Source organism: Pantherophis guttatus, chromosome 6, assembly GCF_059756535.1.
Source record: "Pantherophis guttatus breed Tessera chromosome 6, ASM5975653v1, whole genome shotgun sequence".
Classification (NCBI taxonomy): domain Eukaryota; kingdom Metazoa; phylum Chordata; class Lepidosauria; order Squamata; family Colubridae; genus Pantherophis; species Pantherophis guttatus.
Genome location: NC_142068.1, coordinates 42,273,230 through 42,292,294, shown reverse-complemented (window position 1 = coordinate 42,292,294; position 19,065 = coordinate 42,273,230). Strand labels below are relative to the sequence as shown.

The window sequence follows — 19,065 nt, the reverse complement described above, 5'->3', positions numbered from 1 at the left end:
CAGGGGGAAGTAAAAATTACAATTAAAGAAGTACACTTAAACTCAACTTGCTATTATAGAACAGAGCAAAATAACATTGGATGCACTGAAGGATATTTTTGAGCAATTAACTCAGAACTTAATTTTAATAATACTGTACCTCATTATATATAGACTGTGTGTAAACTATATTATAGAAGAGGAACAAGCTCTACTGAACTAGAATGAAATTGATTTCAACATGGATTTAAAAATGAAATGCTACAAGAATGTTCTGTAAAAAGAGGATATATTGGATATACAAAGGAAACTGGCTGATGTCTTAATAATTAAAAGGGACAAACAAATAACCAGCCAAAAGAGTGATTTGAATAACTTTCCTAAATTAAATTTACAAAAGAAGCCTGTTAAAAGATTTTGTGAGAAGAAAAAAGGAAAAAGGGAAAAGAAATCAAGTTTTAGGACATTATTTGAAAGGATTAAAGAGTAAATGAAAGTTGTATAAAGGTGGATTATTTGGTTAATGTTAAAATAGATACTGTATGTTGCTACCTCTGGTAACCCTTAATTGATTTCTGCTGACTAGAACTAAACAAGATTTTAAATTTTGTGTATAGGTAAGAGATGAGATATGGGGGAAAAACAGATCATTCTTTTGTAGTTTAAGAGAAAGTGATGTTATTAAAATTGTTACTGTATGTATACTATCTTAGTTTACTAAAATGTATACTATTACTTATACTAAGGAGGTAGTTACTTCTTTACGTTTCCTTTCTTTTTCTTTACCATATTCTTATTTTTTATTTTTTTATTTTTTCTTTCTATTCTTTTTTCTTTTCTACACTTTCTTTTTTCTTTTTATTGTTTTATTTCTTTTAGTTTGTATTAGCTTTTATCTTTCTAAATGTAGTATTTAGAATAGAATAGAATAGAATAGAATAGAATAGAATAGAATAGAATAGAATAGAATAGAATAGAATAGAATAGAATAGAATAGAATAGAATTTTTATTGGCCAAGTGTGATTGGACACACAAGGAATTTGTCTTGGTGCATATGCTCTCAGTGTACATAAAATAAAAGATGCTCTGTAATGGTGAAATGCTCTCTAAATGTAGCATTTAATAAAATTATTGCCAAAAAAAATGTGTTCTCTTATTTACTGCAGTTTGAATGCCTGTAAAACTGGGAAATGAAGCTACTCCCAAATAGTAAATTCTTTAATAATTGGCTTTTCCATTTAATGAACTACACAAATGTATGTTAATCAGGCTCATGAGAACCTGGTGACTTTTTTGTTTGATAAACTTAACTGGTGAAACTAAGTTTATCAGAAATATCATGTTGACATATTCTAGACATTATTCCTCTTGCAAATGAGCTAGGAAAGAATAGACAAATAGGTCTACTTCTAGTCCATGCTAGGCTCACATGTTTCACCATAAAGTCATTTATTAAATTTCTGCAATTTGAAAAAATGCACAAACATTTGCATGTACATTTCTTTGCATGTGCCATTATGAACACGGTTTTGAACTGTATTTTGAACACAATTGTTATGATGAGACATACATCCTTAAATTCAGGAAACTGCATAATCAAAGGAATCCTTACAAGTCTTTGTTGTTCCAGAAGGTAATTAGCCTCTTCTCTTTCCTTTCGGTATTGATCTTCCAGTTCCTGAAGCCTAAAAATAGGAATGAAAAATTGACAGTACAGGATCAACAATCAGCGACAGCATCCACTTTCCATAGCCCTTTCATTTTTGCCACCCCAAAATGTCATTTGGACACATATATAGGCAATAAATTAATAAAAATAATGGATTTCCTGATGGGCAGAGCCTGTCCGGAAGTCTCAGAAAGATATCATGCCCATTCCCTTTGGCCCTGCTCCTTGGATGTCTATATGCAAAGTGTTTGACCTACCATTTAGCCAGGACCTCTTAATTCTTGTTCATGAGTGGTTTTATACTTTTATTCTCACTCACCTCTGTTCCATTTCCTGCTTCATATCAATGCCTTGTTTCTCTAGCAATTCCCTCTGGGCAAAAGCCCAGTCCACTGGTTCAGCAGGAGTTTCAGCACAAGGCGTTCGTTCCCTCTCTTGCCGTGCCTGCTCTGGATGATTAAATCGAAATACATGGCTTTTCCCCATGATGATGCGATTTCCTATATAAAGGGGGAGGGGACATGTTTAACAGGGATGTACATGGGGTTATATTTCAAAATCTATCCAATCCAATACTAAGATGATACAATAACTCTGTTGCAGACCTCTATCTCACATCTGACATTGCATATAAGATGCAAGTTATGCAACTTGACATGGAGTCACACACCAGTATATTTAGGATAACACAATTTTTCCTTCAAATAATCATTCTTGGGAATCTGTCATGGTCTGGCAAGCAGTCAATCTGTTGCAAGGCATCTGTTAAAGCACTTGATCTTTATGCTAAGGATCTACTGCTTAATGTGTTCTCCTAGAAAGTGAAACTACCTGATCTTAAGATGCTGGGTTCTGTTACTTTCTTTCCATTGACATAAGTATCTGCACCCTCACAAGGTTCCAGGGTCACAATAGCTGTAAAAAATACAAATGGAATTTAGAAAGTCAAAATTATTGAAGATGTTTTATGAAATATGTATATAATTATCCTCCCATGTCCAGTTAATAGCGATCTCCAACTCTAAAAAATATGAGGAAGTGAAGGATAGTTATAGTAATTTAACCCTGTTGTTATATGTCACATAGATAAACTACAAAATCTGGAAGTTGATACTCCTCACAATTATCACACACAGATACCCTTCAAATTCAAAAAGTAATATTGAGTATTACTAAATATCTATAGTACCTACCTCCCTAGGCTGTGCATAAAACTGCTTCTGAATTTTTGAAAATTGGTTTCTTCCCTTAGTGTATTTCCAAATATTTTATTCAAAAGTTATTGTGAGTTATTCATTCTTTGGTTTGTTTTAAACACTCTGCTAAAATATTTAGATTACCATGACACGTAAGTCCTATAATTGTACTTAGTAAGTTATGGTTATAACAGCACTAACTGTCTATATGGTGATCATGGGTTGCTCATGCCCACCCCACTAGGAACAGGGAAGAACATCGCAAATGTTGAGTTTTTCCATATAAATATACCTTCACTGCCAGATTTAGTGTCACTTCGGAATATGCAGTGCTCTTCTTTGATGAAGTGGCCACTAAGTACAATGTCCTGTCTCCTCTCACCATCTTCTCGACCAACCCTGTTGAAGATAAATCTCAATTATTCAGGGACTAGTGATCCAAAACTGTAAGGCATTATCCATAGTTCATTCATTGAAAAAGGTCTGTTATGCACTCCTAACAAGCAAGTAGTAAAATTCAGGGAACATTACTGTAAATAATTGTATAATATACTCGTTCTTATTTTACTTGATCAGTTTGCTTGTAGCCAAATTAAAAGCTATGATTATGACATGGGAACTTTGTTACCTGGTGATTCCATCTTTAATGTAATAGAGAAGGCACTCAGACATTAGGGGGTCTTCATTTAGGTTGACCAGATGTGGTGTCTACAAAAACAATGGAGAAGAGCGAACAGTTATAACCCTCTGGCCATGGAGAGATGTAACCATATTTTCCTATCACATCCACTTCATTGAGAACAACCTGGTTCATAGTACCAATCCTTTGGCTTGTTATAAAAATAAACCATCCCCTAACTTGTCATGTCAAGCTGCATACTTTATTAAAAACAAAATATACAACAGATATTGAAAGAACAATCTAGAGACACTAGTATGATTCCAATCCTGATCAAACACACCAAGCGCAATAGGAAGCATTCAACCTCCTTCTTCCCACAGTCACACCTGCTTCCCTGAAAACCTCCCACCATATTTTTTCTTCCTTTTTAAAGATCCATATAAAGATCCATATAAAAATCTCAAGAATTATAGATTTAACTCTGCCCCTCAGCATGATCCCCTATGAATAGGATTTCACACAGTTACCTTTTTTTTAAAAGGACAGAAATTATATCACAGAGCTTGCCCCTCAACTGCTTAGAGTAGTTGACAGCAAGAAGGATAATCAAAATTTCTATTGGCTCAAGGGCTGCACAAGTTTTGGCTGGCATGCTAAGTGTCACACTCCAAAAATGGGTGCAGCTACTTTATTTTTCCTTATTTTAATACTTCATTTTATATTTTTGAGGAGTATCAGAGTTAAGCAGTTGGCATATTTCAAAGTGGTTATGATCAATATCTAGAAAAAAAAAGTATCCAACCTTTTTAGGAGAAAATACCCCCAAGGTACCACCATCTTCTCTCATAGCCACTCCCATTTCTGCCAGCAAAGCTTCTCTGAAAAAGGAAGGAAGGAAGGAAGGAAGGAAGGAAGGAAGGAAGGAAGGAAGGGAGGAAGATGAATTTTTGAAAATTTTGCTAAAACAAGATAGCATAGTAAGAGATGATTTAGAAATAAGAGCCAGCAGAATCAAGTAAGGCAGTTTCTGAATTTCTGAAATGTTAAGCCCGAAAGGTATGCTATCCACTGGTATTGTTAGACTTCAGTAACTCTCTCCAAGAGTTGACATGCTTTTAATTCATATAAAAACTAATGTTTAAAGGGAATCTGAGACTCACCACAGCTAATTTACAGATTGAAACATCATTCATGTGACTGTTCTAACTCAAATTTTAACAGGAAATTATTATGTTATAGTGCCATCACATTGGATATTTTCTTGTCACAGTTATAAAGGATGATGTGGATACCCTTCCTGAAATAATAGGGTATTCCATTCAGCCCCACAAAAACTCTTTTGTTTTATAAAATAATGCTTCATGTAGCACTTTCAGCCAGCAGCTATAAAAGTAACAGTTAGCTATCAAAAGAAAAAGATATTATGACAAAATTTTGAGCCTTGTGGCATTAACAATGTTCTAGACTAGACTAGCTGCCTTATTCCTACCTCTCCATACGAATTGCTTCTGTTCTACGCAGTTTTTCTTCCCATGTTTCATTCAGCTCTGCAATTATTTTCTCCGTCTCCTGCAGAGTTCAAGTTAAATATGAGTGTCATGACTGTCACCTGATTGAACCAAAAATATTTTGCCTAAAATACATTAAGTTACTGTTACTCTACAAAGGCTTCAGCAATCTGATATTCTCCAGATGTCTTAGAACAGATTTCTACCAGGATGAGAATTCTAATTTATCTACATCTTAATATCAGTAGGCTGGGGAACAATATTATTATGGTGTTGCACTTCTATAGTATACAAATTCTAAACAAAGCTATGCATTTAGAAGACACAAGTCAATCAAATAAACTAAGACTATTTAAATTGTATGTATGCGTGTATTCAATTTATGAGCTACCCATCTTCAAACCAACTCTGGGTGGCAAACAATATATAACCATTAAAACACAACACAAAATAAAACAAGAGGGAGGATCTGGGCATCAGCCCCAAATAATACACAACCATATTGGACCCATCCCTCATAACCTAGGACCTGGGAATACAATCAGGTCTTCAACACTTTACAGCATATCAATACATAAACAACTAGCTTCAAAGACTAGCAACAAGACTGTATTGCTGTAAATCCTGTCAATAAAGGTAGATCTAGGAGGTTATGATTGTGCAAATATTATTTTGTGATTGTAAATACATTATACTATATATTGATTTTTAATACTTTTGTGTAATTTTAACTGCTGCTTAATTTTTATGTTGACTACATTTTTTATTGTGGTTCGATTATCAGGAGAGTGCATTATAAATAATTCTTTGTTTGCTTAGTTTTCCCTTATAATTTCAGAAAATAGTATATTGGAATAAAATAATTCTTTATCAACTTCTTGCTGAAAATGGGGAAAAAATGAAATGCTTATTTCTGGATTTGATGATTGAAAAAAGATTGAATGAGGAGCTAATAGGATTATTATAATGTTAGGGAGGGGAGAAGGATAATGAGTTTTTTTGTAATTGCTGTAAAGAAGAATGGAAGTTGTTTCTTTTTTCTCCTTTCTTTAACTGTACCCTTTTCTGCACTTTTTAATTTTAAAAAGAATAAGATAATTCAAATTATTATAACTGGAATAAATGTCATGTTGGAACCTAATAATACTTGTTTCCGTTCTTCTTTCTACCTCATTCTCTCCATATCATTACAGTACAAATAGGTCTTCTTCATAATAGCTGTTACCTTGAGTCTTTCAATGGCTTCTTCACTACCCGGAGCAAACATGATGCGCTCATGTAGACTATTGACTGAGGCAGCTCGACTGGACAAAGCGGAGAGTGAGGAGGATGGGCTCATTCCTACCAAGGCATTGGTCACTGTGGAGAGATTGTCATTCCGTTGACTCATATCTGCCACTCTACGATTATCATTATTGTTCTCAAAGTCGGACATGTCTATGGGATTCAAGGGGGGAGAAAGAAAAGGGAAAGAAACAAGACAAGAAGAAGGAAGGAAAGGATAGAGAAAAGAATTGCAGTTGGGAAATAGCAACATGATGCAATGAGGAGAAAGATAGAAATTCAACATAGAGATATGCAGACAGTAATGTAGCTGGAAGGGACAGGGCTGAAACTTCACATTAGTTGGAGCGTTCACACTATGCCCTGTGCAAACCTCTCTTAAAACTGGTACAGCAGACTTTGCTGATTCCTGTGCTTTGGGGGAAAATAGGCAGCATTTTTAAAAAAAGAGAGAAACTCTCAGCTATTATTCCAGAGCCATCTTGTCTAATAATATGCTAGGCAGGAAGAATTGGTGACCATATCCACTAAGGCCATGCATGAGGTACCAAAATTCCATACCACATGAATTATTTATTTGTAGTCATTCATTCCAGTGCCATTTGAAAAATGAAAGATTTTTTTACATTTTTGAGGCATTGAGTTGAAAGGTGAACTTAAAAATAAAGGGGAGGAAAAAAGGAAATGGGCAAATAGGAGTGAACTTCCATTCAGAATATGATGTTGATGATATCCCAGCTCAGTATAATGGTTATGACATCAGACTAGAAACTGGGAGACCCTGAGTTCTAGGCCCACTTTAGTCACAAAGCCAGCTGGGTTATCTTGAACCAGTCACTTTCTCTCAACTCTAGAAAAGAGGTGACAGCGAATAACTTCTTGGGGTTCAAAACCTTGCCAAGAAAACTGCAGGGGCATATTCATACAGTTTCTGAGAATTGGGTACAATTGAACAGAAGAAAAAAGAAATCCCGACATTTATGGTCTATTTGCATAAAGATGCTAGGAAAGGTCTTGAACTAGACCAATTCAGAAATGATGCTGAAATAAGTAGAAGTACCAATCTAATACAGGGATATTAAGGGGAAAAAATGCTATGTTTGTCATACAAGATGCACGCTCCTATAGAAGCTTAATAGAGTTTCTCCTCTAACTCATCTCTAGAATGTCCTTCCCTCTGCAGGTTTAACTGAATAACAATATAATTTCAGCATCCAATTAACATTTAATCATTTAAAACATTTTTATACCACTATTCGTTAAAAGCCATCTTGACAAATAGATAAATAAATAATGACTACAGTATTTTGGTCAACATTCTCAGAGAAAAAAAGAAAAGTAAGAGGTTGCCTAACAGAATATTCCTTTTTTGAATGGTTCCAAAAATGCTTTTATTGGGCAATTGTTTATCTCAAACGTGAAATTTCATACAGATTTCAAACAATATTGTTTTCCCTCTATTTCTTTAATCTTTTTTTTTTAATATCTTACGTCTCTTCAGGATTTTAAAATCAATGCACAATATTTTGTTGACTGGTAGTACAGTGAACTACTTATTTAGAAGGATCCTCTGATTTGTGCAAATCAGATTAAAAAGGGTGAATTTGTAATGTTTGAAAACGGTAAAATGATGCCCAAAATTGATATTCTGTTTCCTTATTTGCACTTCTTAAACTGGATAGATGAGGGAAACAGTGATATGCACTTTATTTATAGTATCAGAATAGGCGTCACATATTTGAGATATATGATGAAAAAGTTGAGTTTTACAACGCAGAAAACTCATTTTATCAATAAAAAGTAAAGTTTCCCTTAGATTATGCAGCTCCTAGTGACATTAGTGATAAGGAAGTACTCTTATTTTTTTCTCCAGAAATTGTTTTGACTTCACACTCTAGCCAAAGCCTATAATCCCCAGATAGTCCTGCATCCAAATCTTCACTAAACCCTGGTTAGCTTTCAAATCAGCTAAGGTTAAGTAGGTGCTGCTGCCACCTGTTAAGTGTGTGTGTGTGTGTTTGTGTATGTGTGCACACGCACATGGGAATGGACAAGAGTATGTACAAAGGCGTAAGTGTATGTAGATAGACATATGATAGATAGATGATATAGATAGAGAGAGAGAAGATAGATAGATAGATGATATACTCTCTTAGACTTTTCTGACAACTCTTTTTATTCAACTAGATATTGCAATTCCAAACCATCTTGGCACATGGACAGGCAAGACTGAAGAATAAAATAGATATCAAATTATTGGGAATGGACATGGGAAAACTGTAGATCTCTGACCAGGACTAAGGGGTTAAAATAACAGAGACCCAGACAAGTTATAAGCATCTGCAGTCAAAGTTTAAAATTTCAATTGCATACATCATATATCTAATTTATATTGATGTTATTCAGCAGATCCTATGTGGTTCCACAGGGAAGATAGGCCTGGATGTGGGCAACTGGAAAGTTCTGTTTGCCAATTTGATCAGAGTGTAGGCTGAACTGCTCAAAATAGAGGCAGAGGCTCCAGGCCTTCTAACATGCCAGCAAAAGCCAGATTGCTTTATCAAATGCAGTCAGCAACTGAACTACTCCCACAGCATTCCTAGTAGGTACAACTGCTAGTAGAAGGGCCAAACAGGTAATACTTAAGCCAATAGTGGCTAAAGCAGATATTTTAGTGCTTTGGGGCCGGGTGTTTCTTTTCTTCTAGCAGAACAAATTCATTTGATCCAGCTCCAGCAGAAGCAGCAGCAGAGATAGCAGCAGCACAAGCAGCAGGACGCATAGTTACAACACAGAGAAAAGAATCTCAAGAGCAAACTCAAACAAAAATGTTTCTGGAGTCAAGGAGATGGAGTAGAGTTTATAGGATCACCAGATAAAAAACAACCCAGCTAAAGTGGAATGCTGCAGTGCCTTAATTCAAACACAATATGGCCTGGAATGTATTTGGATATTAAATTGATTTTTTTCTATGTACGGTCCAGAAAAAAAAATCTCTTTAAAGCATGTTCCGGAAAGATCTGTGGGTGTCCTTGGACATTCTGAAGGATAGAAATGCCATTTTTGCGGAAGATGAATTTAGTATTCTAATATGAACACTAAAACTCAACAAACCAGTATCTTGCCACAGCTCTGTGCACTTAACAGCAGCAGTTTCCATTGATTGTTTGTATTTAGTAATATGGTTGGATTTCTGTAAATGCCCACCTCTGCTCTTTGAAGAAGATATATATATATATATATATATAAACCATCTCAACACTTGCCCTAAAATGAAAAGGTTTGCCCAACATTTGCTATTGAATTCATTTCTCATGCTGTACTTCTGTTCCTTTGCTTTGACTGAGTTTGTCAAAAGCATTGAAGCACACAAAATACCAGCCATGGGAAATACACACATTTAGGTCCTCCTGGAACAGGATTAGCTAAGAGAGATAGGAGAAGGGAGTGGGAAGACAAAGAAAACAAGAGTAGGTTTATCTTGTAGGAATAAAGAAACAGCACCTGAGGACCTTTCCACAAATCCAGAAACCTTGAGGCTTACTCCTTAGGTTTTACATAACTAGCTCACTCTTTTTTTTATGTAGTGCAGCCTCCTTACAAAAGGGCAGCCTTTCCCTGATTTTATTTTACTTGGGGAAATGTGTGATCCCATACTCTAAAGAGTTACCACATAAAGTGCAAGCAAAAGAATGTGGATACAATAATTGGTGAAAGAGGTAACAAGTTCATGAGAAGGGGAAGAAACAACTACACTCATTTCCATGGCTAACATGGCTATTATCCCATGAAGAGTCATGCCATTCATTTAGCTACCATACTTTTCATGACAGTTAATTTAGTTGGGATAATCATATCTTCTTAGCCATTAAAAGGTTGTGCGTAAGAGTCATAGGCAAAAATAAATCAATCCCACAGCAAAATTTTGAACTCTTGGTATAACAGAACAACAAGATATTCAAGCTGCTTATTGCCCTGATAAGGAATTGACTGGAAAGGCCATGAGATGCATATCCTTCATTATCAAACAATTCCTTCCTTATTTACAGCTAAGGAAGTGCACACTGCTGTAGGCTGTAAAAAGAGAAACAATTTTCTGATTAGGATGTTGGGGGATTTAAATAAATCCTATCATCGATTGCTAAATATTTTAAATAACTTTATATCACTATGGATGGATAATCATAATTGCTCAGAAGTAGAGGTGTAGAGGGATAATGAAGATTATGATTGAAAGAGCCTGTGGTTGTAGACCACTGAACAGTTGGCAAAGCTTTCAAAATATGTTAGGATAACAAACTGCTAGAATTCGTATTCAGCATGTCCTTTAGAATTGGGGTACATTAGCTTTATGAACCTTAACACAGGCACTATAATGTGTGAAATTGTTATTGTCACTTCATGGTTATCTAGTGGGCTTTGAGACTATGAACTGAAAGCAGGAACCATGTGGAGGTTGGATCTGCAACTAGAAGAAGTAAACTGAGAAAGACAAGATGTAGACACACAGGTCAGCCTTAGCCCAATCCAAAGAACTGATACTCAACATACTATCTATGATATCTCCCAGGCCTTGGGAATACAACAGGTCTCTGAGGCGAGCCACTTCATCTTTAAGTTCTCTGATCAGCTTGTTGTTGGGATCCTCATTAATGACAGCATTGCATCTGATTTGCTTAGCACGATCTGCATATCTGTGGGGAAAATACACATTCTAAACAAAGTAAGGTCTGCTGAAAATGCCATATAGAATGTGAAATATATAAGAGAATTTTAAGATTATCTCTTTTACCCAGGCATAGAAAACTAAGCTATTTCTCCTAAAATGCAGGAAATATTCTTGATCAATCAAGTAAGTAAACACATCCCATACATCTCAGTCAAAACCGGCCCATGATTAGAGGGTATTTCTTTCTTTCACCTATCTCTTCCATTCCCCAGTTAAAATCTGGATCACAGAACACTAAGGACTTTAACCCTAGCCTTTCAAGCTGCCAATATTTGCATTTCTAAGCCTGAAAATACAAAACTCTTCTAGAGAGAGACTCTTCAGGCATTGGTTAGGAAAGCATATTGAGTCTCTCTTTTTCCTCAATCTTTCAACTCAATCAGAACCTCAGTCCAACTTGAGAGAGAAATCTATCCCCATGATGCAACTTTTATCCCTATGCATTGCCAAGCAAAAGATAGCGCAATGAAGCTGTTCTGGGCCCTAGGTGTAGAATATATATTTTCAACATGAATAAGGGATAAAATATCTATGAAAGCATAAGGGATAAAATATCTATGAAAGCAGATTTTCTCTCCAAGAAAAATTCAAGAAGAAACAAGGATAATGCAATTAATTCAATGCTATTTCACAAAACTTAGTCTAGTTCATAATTAAAAGAATGAGAAACCTTTTATAAAGATTCTACCTTAAGGTACTGAGAGTCTCATCGTAATTAATATCAGCAGGGCTGAGAGCAGCAACCATAGCAGTCCGGGAATTACCACCTGCCCAGAGAACACACAACACAATGACTGATAAAATTAAATATCCACTTTCTGAGCTGCGTTAATCTTCTTTCTCTTCCTATGCACTGTCTGCTCATTCATCCAGCTCTCCCAAATTAAGAAGACTCTTAACATTCATCCCATCTTTATGTGAAGAATATTGGTAAGTAATTTTAGGAATTGAAAATGTTACTATTAGATTTCAGACAACCCAACTACCTTCCTTACTCATAGAAACAGGAGCTGAATAAAGAAAACCATAAAAGAAGATTTCACAACTCACAAGCAGAAGACTTGAGAGTTTCATTATTTAGACCTTGGCTAAGAAATAAGATAGAATGTAGGCGACATCTTGAGGGAAAAAAAACCTACCTAGATTTTCTCGGAGCAGCCAAGTAAGTACTGAGTCTCGATATGGAATAAAGTCTGACTTTTTTTTCTTCTTATTCTACAAGAAAGAGAGAATACAACATTGAACTGATATTTCTAATGTCTGTGTGAATCACAGTTCTTTAACCCTAATACAAAGGAAGAAAAAGCAATAATCTCCTTTTAAAAATAAAATTAATTTCCTTCTCTAAATTCAACTATGTACATAACCAAAAAAGTTTCTTTTCTAGAGAAAGAATGTGCATTCTGTAAGTGACTATCATCTTATAACAATCATGAAACATTTAAGATTTTCAGAGTTTAGGAAGGCTTGCATTCTATTCAGCATGATTCTCATAGGAACAAAACTAATACAACTTACATAAGGTAGTTCATACTGTGCCTACGACTATACATTGCTCTTAAAATAACAAATTTGACCCTTCAAAATAAATTTAGCCAGTATAGAATTGTTATCACATAGCTACCAGTCACCACAGAAATGAATGATACTCAGTTTTCTGTTTGGCAAAACTTGCACATTTCCCCCATGATCTACTACCAAAAGTCACAGAACTAACCAAAATAAACTCCTCAAAAATTATCTTGTAATTATTTCTAACTTTGCATTAATACTAATTTCTTACCGGTAATAATGTTCTCTCTTGCTTTCATTGATAAATCCAACCAGATTTCAAGCTGTCTAGAGTCTGAGCAAGTGTTCTATTCCTTCTTCCATAATCAGAGGTTTATTAATCCGTCTCCAACTTTTATTAAGCCTTTCAAATTGAGCTGTGCTTACACTCTCTTCCTCAACATGTATCTGCTTATAATCTCCGCTATTCTATAATGTCAAGATTTTAATCTTAAAAATATTGGAGGGGCACCAGGCTGGGGAAAGTCACTTTGGGTGGGAAGTTATCTAATGGTCAGATCATTATGCAGTAGAATTTAAAATACAAAATAATAGCCGCAGTGTCTAAAATGTGAGATGGATGGTCTTATGTTTCTTCTGCATTGAGTCTCTGCACAATATCTACTGTTCTGATGTGTTTCATTCCTCAAAGGCAATGAAGCCAAAATGGAAGATTCTAAAAAATCCTTTTTCAATTATATTTTTCCTAACCCTGACCACTACTCTATTAGGAATATTATGGTTGAGCTTGTTGAAACACATTTTTAATATTAGGAAGAAATACAACAGATTAAAGTTGCATTATATTCCAGATGATGCTAAGAATAAATAAGAGAACAGCAAAGTCTATTCCATCCTTGATCATCTACATTCACGGTATGTACTATTTCAGAACTATTGCCAGCAGCAATTCTCCATTTACAAAAACAGCTCCACTCACTAAAATATCTGTGTTTGTCTTCTGCACCCTTAGACTACAGAAACTCTGTCCCTTAGAACCTGGACTGGATGACAATCTATATTTGGACTCTTGGATTTCTAAATGATGATCTGATTATGGTTTTTCTTTTCCCATTTACATTCTGACCACTTGGAACCTTTGCAGGCGATCTTTCTAGGGATTGGAATTGCATTACCCAAAGCCTTGCAATTAAACTCCCTGGAATGTACAGTAAGTGTTACTGGCTTGCAACAGGACAATGAGGTTATCATCACTGAGTACATTGATGATACCCAACTTTACATCGCTATCCCAGAGAGGGCTACAAGTCCTAAGCAAATATCTGGATGGGTAGATTTAATCCTAGTAGGAGACAGTTATAATTTGTCCAGGAGCACTCTCGTTCTGATATGTTCCACAAGCACTCTGATTCTGTGGTTGGTTATAGCCCCTGTTTGGACCAGGATATTTTGCAACGAAGGCTCACATCCATTACAGTTGTCCAAATTATTGTAATGTGTTCTACATGAGAACACAAAAAACAATTGGGAAACTATCTGCAAGGTGATGTGGTTCTATAAGAGTCCTTCTCTGTTACGATTTACAAACTTTAAGAAAAAATCATAGCACTTCAAGTGAAATGTTTGGACATGGATAATTTTCAGACAAAACAGCTTCACTCAGGCCTATCATTATTTTCCCAGCACAGATATTTACCTTATTTGGTCCTGAATCCTGAAAACAAAGCAGATACCAATTAAAATTTCATGATTTTATGTTACCAAAGCAGACTTTAATAAATTGGATCTGAAAACTAAATTGTAACCCTGTATCAATTATGTATCTCCTCCCAATGAAAAACATTGAACATAATCCAAAAACAGTGTTCATTTTATCATTTTAGAGTAATAGAGCAAAAGCAGACATGACTGAATCAAGAGACCAGAATCCATATCTTCACTCAGCCCCTGATTTTCTACATATCCTTTTATCTGACATTGCTGTGATGCCACAATATCTTCCCTGCTCATTTGCAGAACAGAGAAAATACAAAGATGATTCAGAGACAGAAGATATGCTGGATGTTTGTCACAGAATAGTTGTTGGGTGTTCTCATCAGCCACCTTCTTGTGTTATTTGCATGAAGGGCTCCTGTCTAATTAAAAGGGGTTTGCTGTCCATCCTGATTTTGGTGCACTTAATTAAGGCTAAGGAAATAATTATCTGGATGTGTGGAAGCCCAACAACTGATCAACTGAAGAGATCTCTACAAATATATCAGGTTCTCCTTTAGATCTTCACCTAACATAGCAAAATTAGGGAACAAAGCAAAGAAAATAGGGTTGATGGCAGGGACAAAACATGCAGTCCCTTATTGATTCATACTGCAGAATATCTTCACACATATAGATGTGCATAAATACCAATAATACTACATCTATAATATAAATAGATGCTTATAATTTATTTAGTTTCCTTATTCACATGCATATATATCAAGGTACTTTGAAATGTCTTAATCTTTCTAAAGTAGTAAACCTGTGAATTCACATCTGTAGAAGTTAATTCAAATCTGTAGGTGTGAATTCATATAGTTGTTATGTTCCTCCATAGGCAAAAATAGAAATTAATATATCAGTGATAAGTAACCTTCAAAACAGCCCTTGATAATTTTTATTTTAATTTGGAGTCCTTGAATATTTTAATCTGCATTCTCAGGCTTCCACAGCATAAGAAGTTGGAGGTTAATAAAGAATGAATTCTTTATAAGGTTTCTTTTCCATTAGCAGATTAGTGACTTCTGACTTTTGGAGCAAAACTAAATATGCCCCCCCCCCCAGAAATCAAATGCTGAGTAATACTTTTATTGAAGCATCTGTGAAATGAATTGGGAAAATAAAATTTTGTATTCCTCTACTTATCCTCTACGTCTCTCAATCAGTCTTACCATCTCAGCTAGAGCAGAGATCACTTTTCCTAAGGTTGTTAGTGATTTATTGATATTTGCTCCTTCCTGTGAAAGTAAGGATACCCAATCAGTGTGGGGCATTGAATTTTGATAAAAATTTTGCACAAAAACATAATTAAGGTGCTGCATCATTAACTCACCAGAACCACCAGGATTTAGAATTATATCACACATTCAAATATCTCTTTATTTATTCAAAGCTCCTGGTGGATAATTTTGCCATTCTTTCTTATAAAACACCTACTACATATGTATGTATGTATATATGTATGCATGCATGCATGTATGCCAATCTAGGATGTCACTGAAGAGTTCCATCTTCCGAAACCATAAAACCATAAAAGTTTTATTTTAGGATTGCACTCCCAGAATTTCTAGCTAATATTGCTGGTTGTGAATTCTAAAAACTGGGTTCCCAGTACATCAGAAGGAACCAGATTGGGGAAGACTGAGACAAACCAATCAAGTTTTGGGAACTGTGTCCCATATAGAAAATAACAGAATGAGTAAATACAGACAACATAAACAGTAAATGAATAACAATTGTTGCAGTGAATTATATCACAGTTGGTTTGCCCTTCTCACACTTCTGGCAAGTCTTTCATCATGCAGAACCCTTGCCTCATCCACATAATTATATAATAGGAAAGATGATCCTATGTAATATTTTTTCATGCCTAGCCTTCCCTTGTTTTCTGAGCACTTCTTTCATTTTCATTTTCCAACCATAGAAAGGCAAACAAACAACACTAAGAAGGAAAAGATGTAAGAGCTACACAATATATTTTGATTTATAGTACTACAGGTTTTTCTATCAAGATAAATCTATAGCTTTTCAAAGGATAATCTCATTCAACAGTTTTCAAAATTAATCCTTCCTTAAGCAAAGATATTTACATAAATATCTCCCTTACTCCAGGTATTTTTTTTTTCTTTACCTTAAGTCTGGTGCCTTTTGCGCCTGTGGAGTCAGCCCGTTCACTTCCTGCAAGATCCACCAAGCTGATTTTGCTGACCTGAAATGAGCAAACAGATTAAATATTGCTTTATATCCAACATAGTATCTGCCTCTCAGATTATTCTCTAGCACTTAGGCATGATGGAATATTTGATATTATTAAAGGAAGTCTAAAAATTGAGAAAAACAAAATAAGAACACAGTGTTTTAGCAACCACACAATTCAGAAAACAGCCATCTCTGGGATGATCCCAGATTTTACTAAATCGACTTTAATCAAGAAAAACCTCAAGGCAATGAACCAAGTACGCTTGGATAACTCATACAGTGGAATACACTCAAACGATAGTGGACAATAGGTGTTGTGTTGGGATTAAAACTGCCCAAATTCTTAGCAATAATAATACTCCCAAGAATCTGGATAGCACCTCTTTAAGCAGGAGCCCTGAGTTCAGAAGGACCTTCAAAATGTGTGCAGGATCTGTCTGAGGCAATGCCACCCCATCCAAAATGAGGTTTAGTTTTACCTTTAGATTTGGTTTCCAGTATTAATCTATTATCACTTAACTGCTATTACATCAAGCCCCACAAAGCTCTTTCTGTTTATATTTTAAAGTGTTGGCTTCTCCTGGACCAACCTTTCCCTCAAAGCCTCCTATCTTTTCTCAACACAGAGAAAGACTGTCTATGGATATGTGACCAAAATTAAAGGGGGAAAAAGATATGTGCACTTATGCCTTTTACTACTCTCTTCATTGTATCACCAATTTAGTCCAACTGACAGCTGAGCTGAGAGTTTTTGTGGTGGCTGGACAGTAATTACAAGTGAGATGGTATCAGACTGCACGCATGAGTGCTCTTGGCCAGAATATCAATGCATACTGATTTTTCAGTTCACCTTCTCAGTGGTGATGTCTGTCTCTGCATCGTGTCTCTTCTGGGTGAAGATAATATTGAAAACCGCATGCGAGCGGCTGCTGGTTTCATTCATATTAGTGGCTGCTACTGTCCTATTGAAAAAGAGTAGCAGGGTATGTATTTATATTTCTTGTCAGGAAAGTAAAGTTGATAAGAACAAGCAAATACTTATAGTATACAGATGTTTAAAATATCTTTCCTCGGTTTAGAACCTTTCAGCTGTATTACTGAATTTCTCAGAATTCATAACTGTCATGGAAAACTACCACAGTAAATTATAGTACTTGTATATAAATGAATAAAAAATATAATAAATTTTATAGGAAGAAAAATTGGAAGGAAAAAAGAGTAAAAATTTAATCCCTACAAGATCTATATAAAGATGTAACTCCTTTAGATCTCTAGAGCTGGGAATCCTTGGCTTCTCATCTTTTTTTTTTTTTACTCCATTCCAATGCAATTTACTCATTTTTTTCTTGCTCTAGGTATAGAGCAATTGCTGCTAATCTGTATATCCAATAGGGTAAAGTATTAAATTTCTAAGACTCACAAAAGAACTTGGTCTTCAATCTATCTAGCAACATCTTCATAAACCCAATCATGGGACCATACTCTACACCCTTTCTTGTTTTGAATTATTTAAGTTAGGGTTAGCTCCAGTGGTGGGATTCAAGTAATTTAACAACCGGTTCTCTGCCCTAATGATTTCTTCCAACAACCAGTTTGCCAAACTGCTCAGAAAGTTAACACTGGTTCTCCCGAAGTGGTGCGAACTGGCTCAATCCCACCACTGGTTAGCTCCCTGTCTCAGGGCTATCAAAATATTCTGTTTGAAAAAACTCAACTTCCTGATATTTTTATTAGAATGAAATTCCTGTGAAAGACTTGACTAAAAATAATAATTCTGAATGATTTCATAGGAATACCAGAATGAGATACATTCTCTTTGTTGTTCTTTTTACCTTGCTTTGTTCCCAGAGTCCATTAAATCCTGAATGTCATTATATGAAGTAACAGCTAGTTTTGAGAGATCTTCAACATATGGTCCAAGGAGTGGGTGCTCTCTGACCCTCAGGTTTCCTTTGTTCTTGGGATTGAGGAGGTCACGTACACGTTCACAGTATATTTCCATGTAACTCACCTGTAGGACAAAATTCACTTATTCATTTGATAAACATAAGAGCAAGAGAAGCACAGAAGGACCCTAAATATCTTGTGGGCACTGACTGATATGACATCGTCAACCCAGAACAAAAATTCAGCCCTGATGATCTATAAGACTTGCAGGCAGGAGCTCTTGTTCATCCTGTCTCCTGATTCTTGTCCTTTCTTTTCATCCCTGCCTCAGAATAAACCACCAAAGCAATGTATTGTCTGTACAATTTCCTCCCAAGATCAGAAAAGCATAAGTGAGTGTGTTTACTTCCCAATATGCTCAGTGATCTTATTTTATACTTTCAAAAATAGGAACATATTAAAGGGGCTGAAAATTCTGATCCCATCCTCTAGTAATATCACTGAATGATTATTGCATCAATGATCCTCCCCAACAAATAATAATAATAATAAAGACAAACTATTTAATAATTATTCATGACTATAAAACAGTTGTCCACACAGGTTATGAAACAAATATGAGAATTTGGAAATACATTATTAGAGAGCTTTTTTTTTTTTCAACTTCGTATATTTCTGCAACCTCAGCATCATAAACTCAAAACTATGTATAAAAATGATATTA

At 35.3% G+C, this 19,065-nt stretch overlaps 1 protein-coding gene across 18 annotated transcripts in view; it reads right to left on the bottom strand.

Moving 5' to 3' along the window:
• The window catches only part of KIF1A (kinesin family member 1A), a 100,144-nt gene that overhangs the window by 48,790 nt on the left and 32,289 nt on the right, over nt 1-19,065 (bottom strand). For 6 of the 18 annotated variants that reach the window (XM_034439686.3, XM_034439687.3, XM_034439688.3 and 3 more), the window contains exons 6-22: nt 18,287-18,465; nt 17,305-17,416; nt 16,387-16,464; nt 15,428-15,493; nt 14,197-14,214; nt 12,128-12,203; nt 11,677-11,755; nt 10,811-10,953; nt 9,658-9,684; nt 6,201-6,412; nt 4,957-5,036; nt 4,270-4,345; nt 3,474-3,553; nt 3,138-3,244; nt 2,481-2,564; nt 1,969-2,149; nt 1,593-1,665 (exon numbers count right to left, since the gene is read on the bottom strand). In XM_034439686.3, the coding sequence (XP_034295577.1) occupies nt 1,593-1,665; nt 1,969-2,149; nt 2,481-2,564; nt 3,138-3,244; nt 3,474-3,553; nt 4,270-4,345; nt 4,957-5,036; nt 6,201-6,412; nt 9,658-9,684; nt 10,811-10,953; nt 11,677-11,755; nt 12,128-12,203; nt 14,197-14,214; nt 15,428-15,493; nt 16,387-16,464; nt 17,305-17,416; nt 18,287-18,465 (1,671 nt within the window). The remainder of the gene's footprint in view (nt 1-1,592; nt 1,666-1,968; nt 2,150-2,480; nt 2,565-3,137; nt 3,245-3,473; nt 3,554-4,269; nt 4,346-4,956; nt 5,037-6,200; nt 6,413-9,657; nt 9,685-10,810; nt 10,954-11,676; nt 11,756-12,127; nt 12,204-14,196; nt 14,215-15,427; nt 15,494-16,386; nt 16,465-17,304; nt 17,417-18,286; nt 18,466-19,065) is intronic. The other 12 variants (XM_034439691.3, XM_034439698.3, XM_034439699.3 and 9 more) reach the window with 3 other exon arrangements.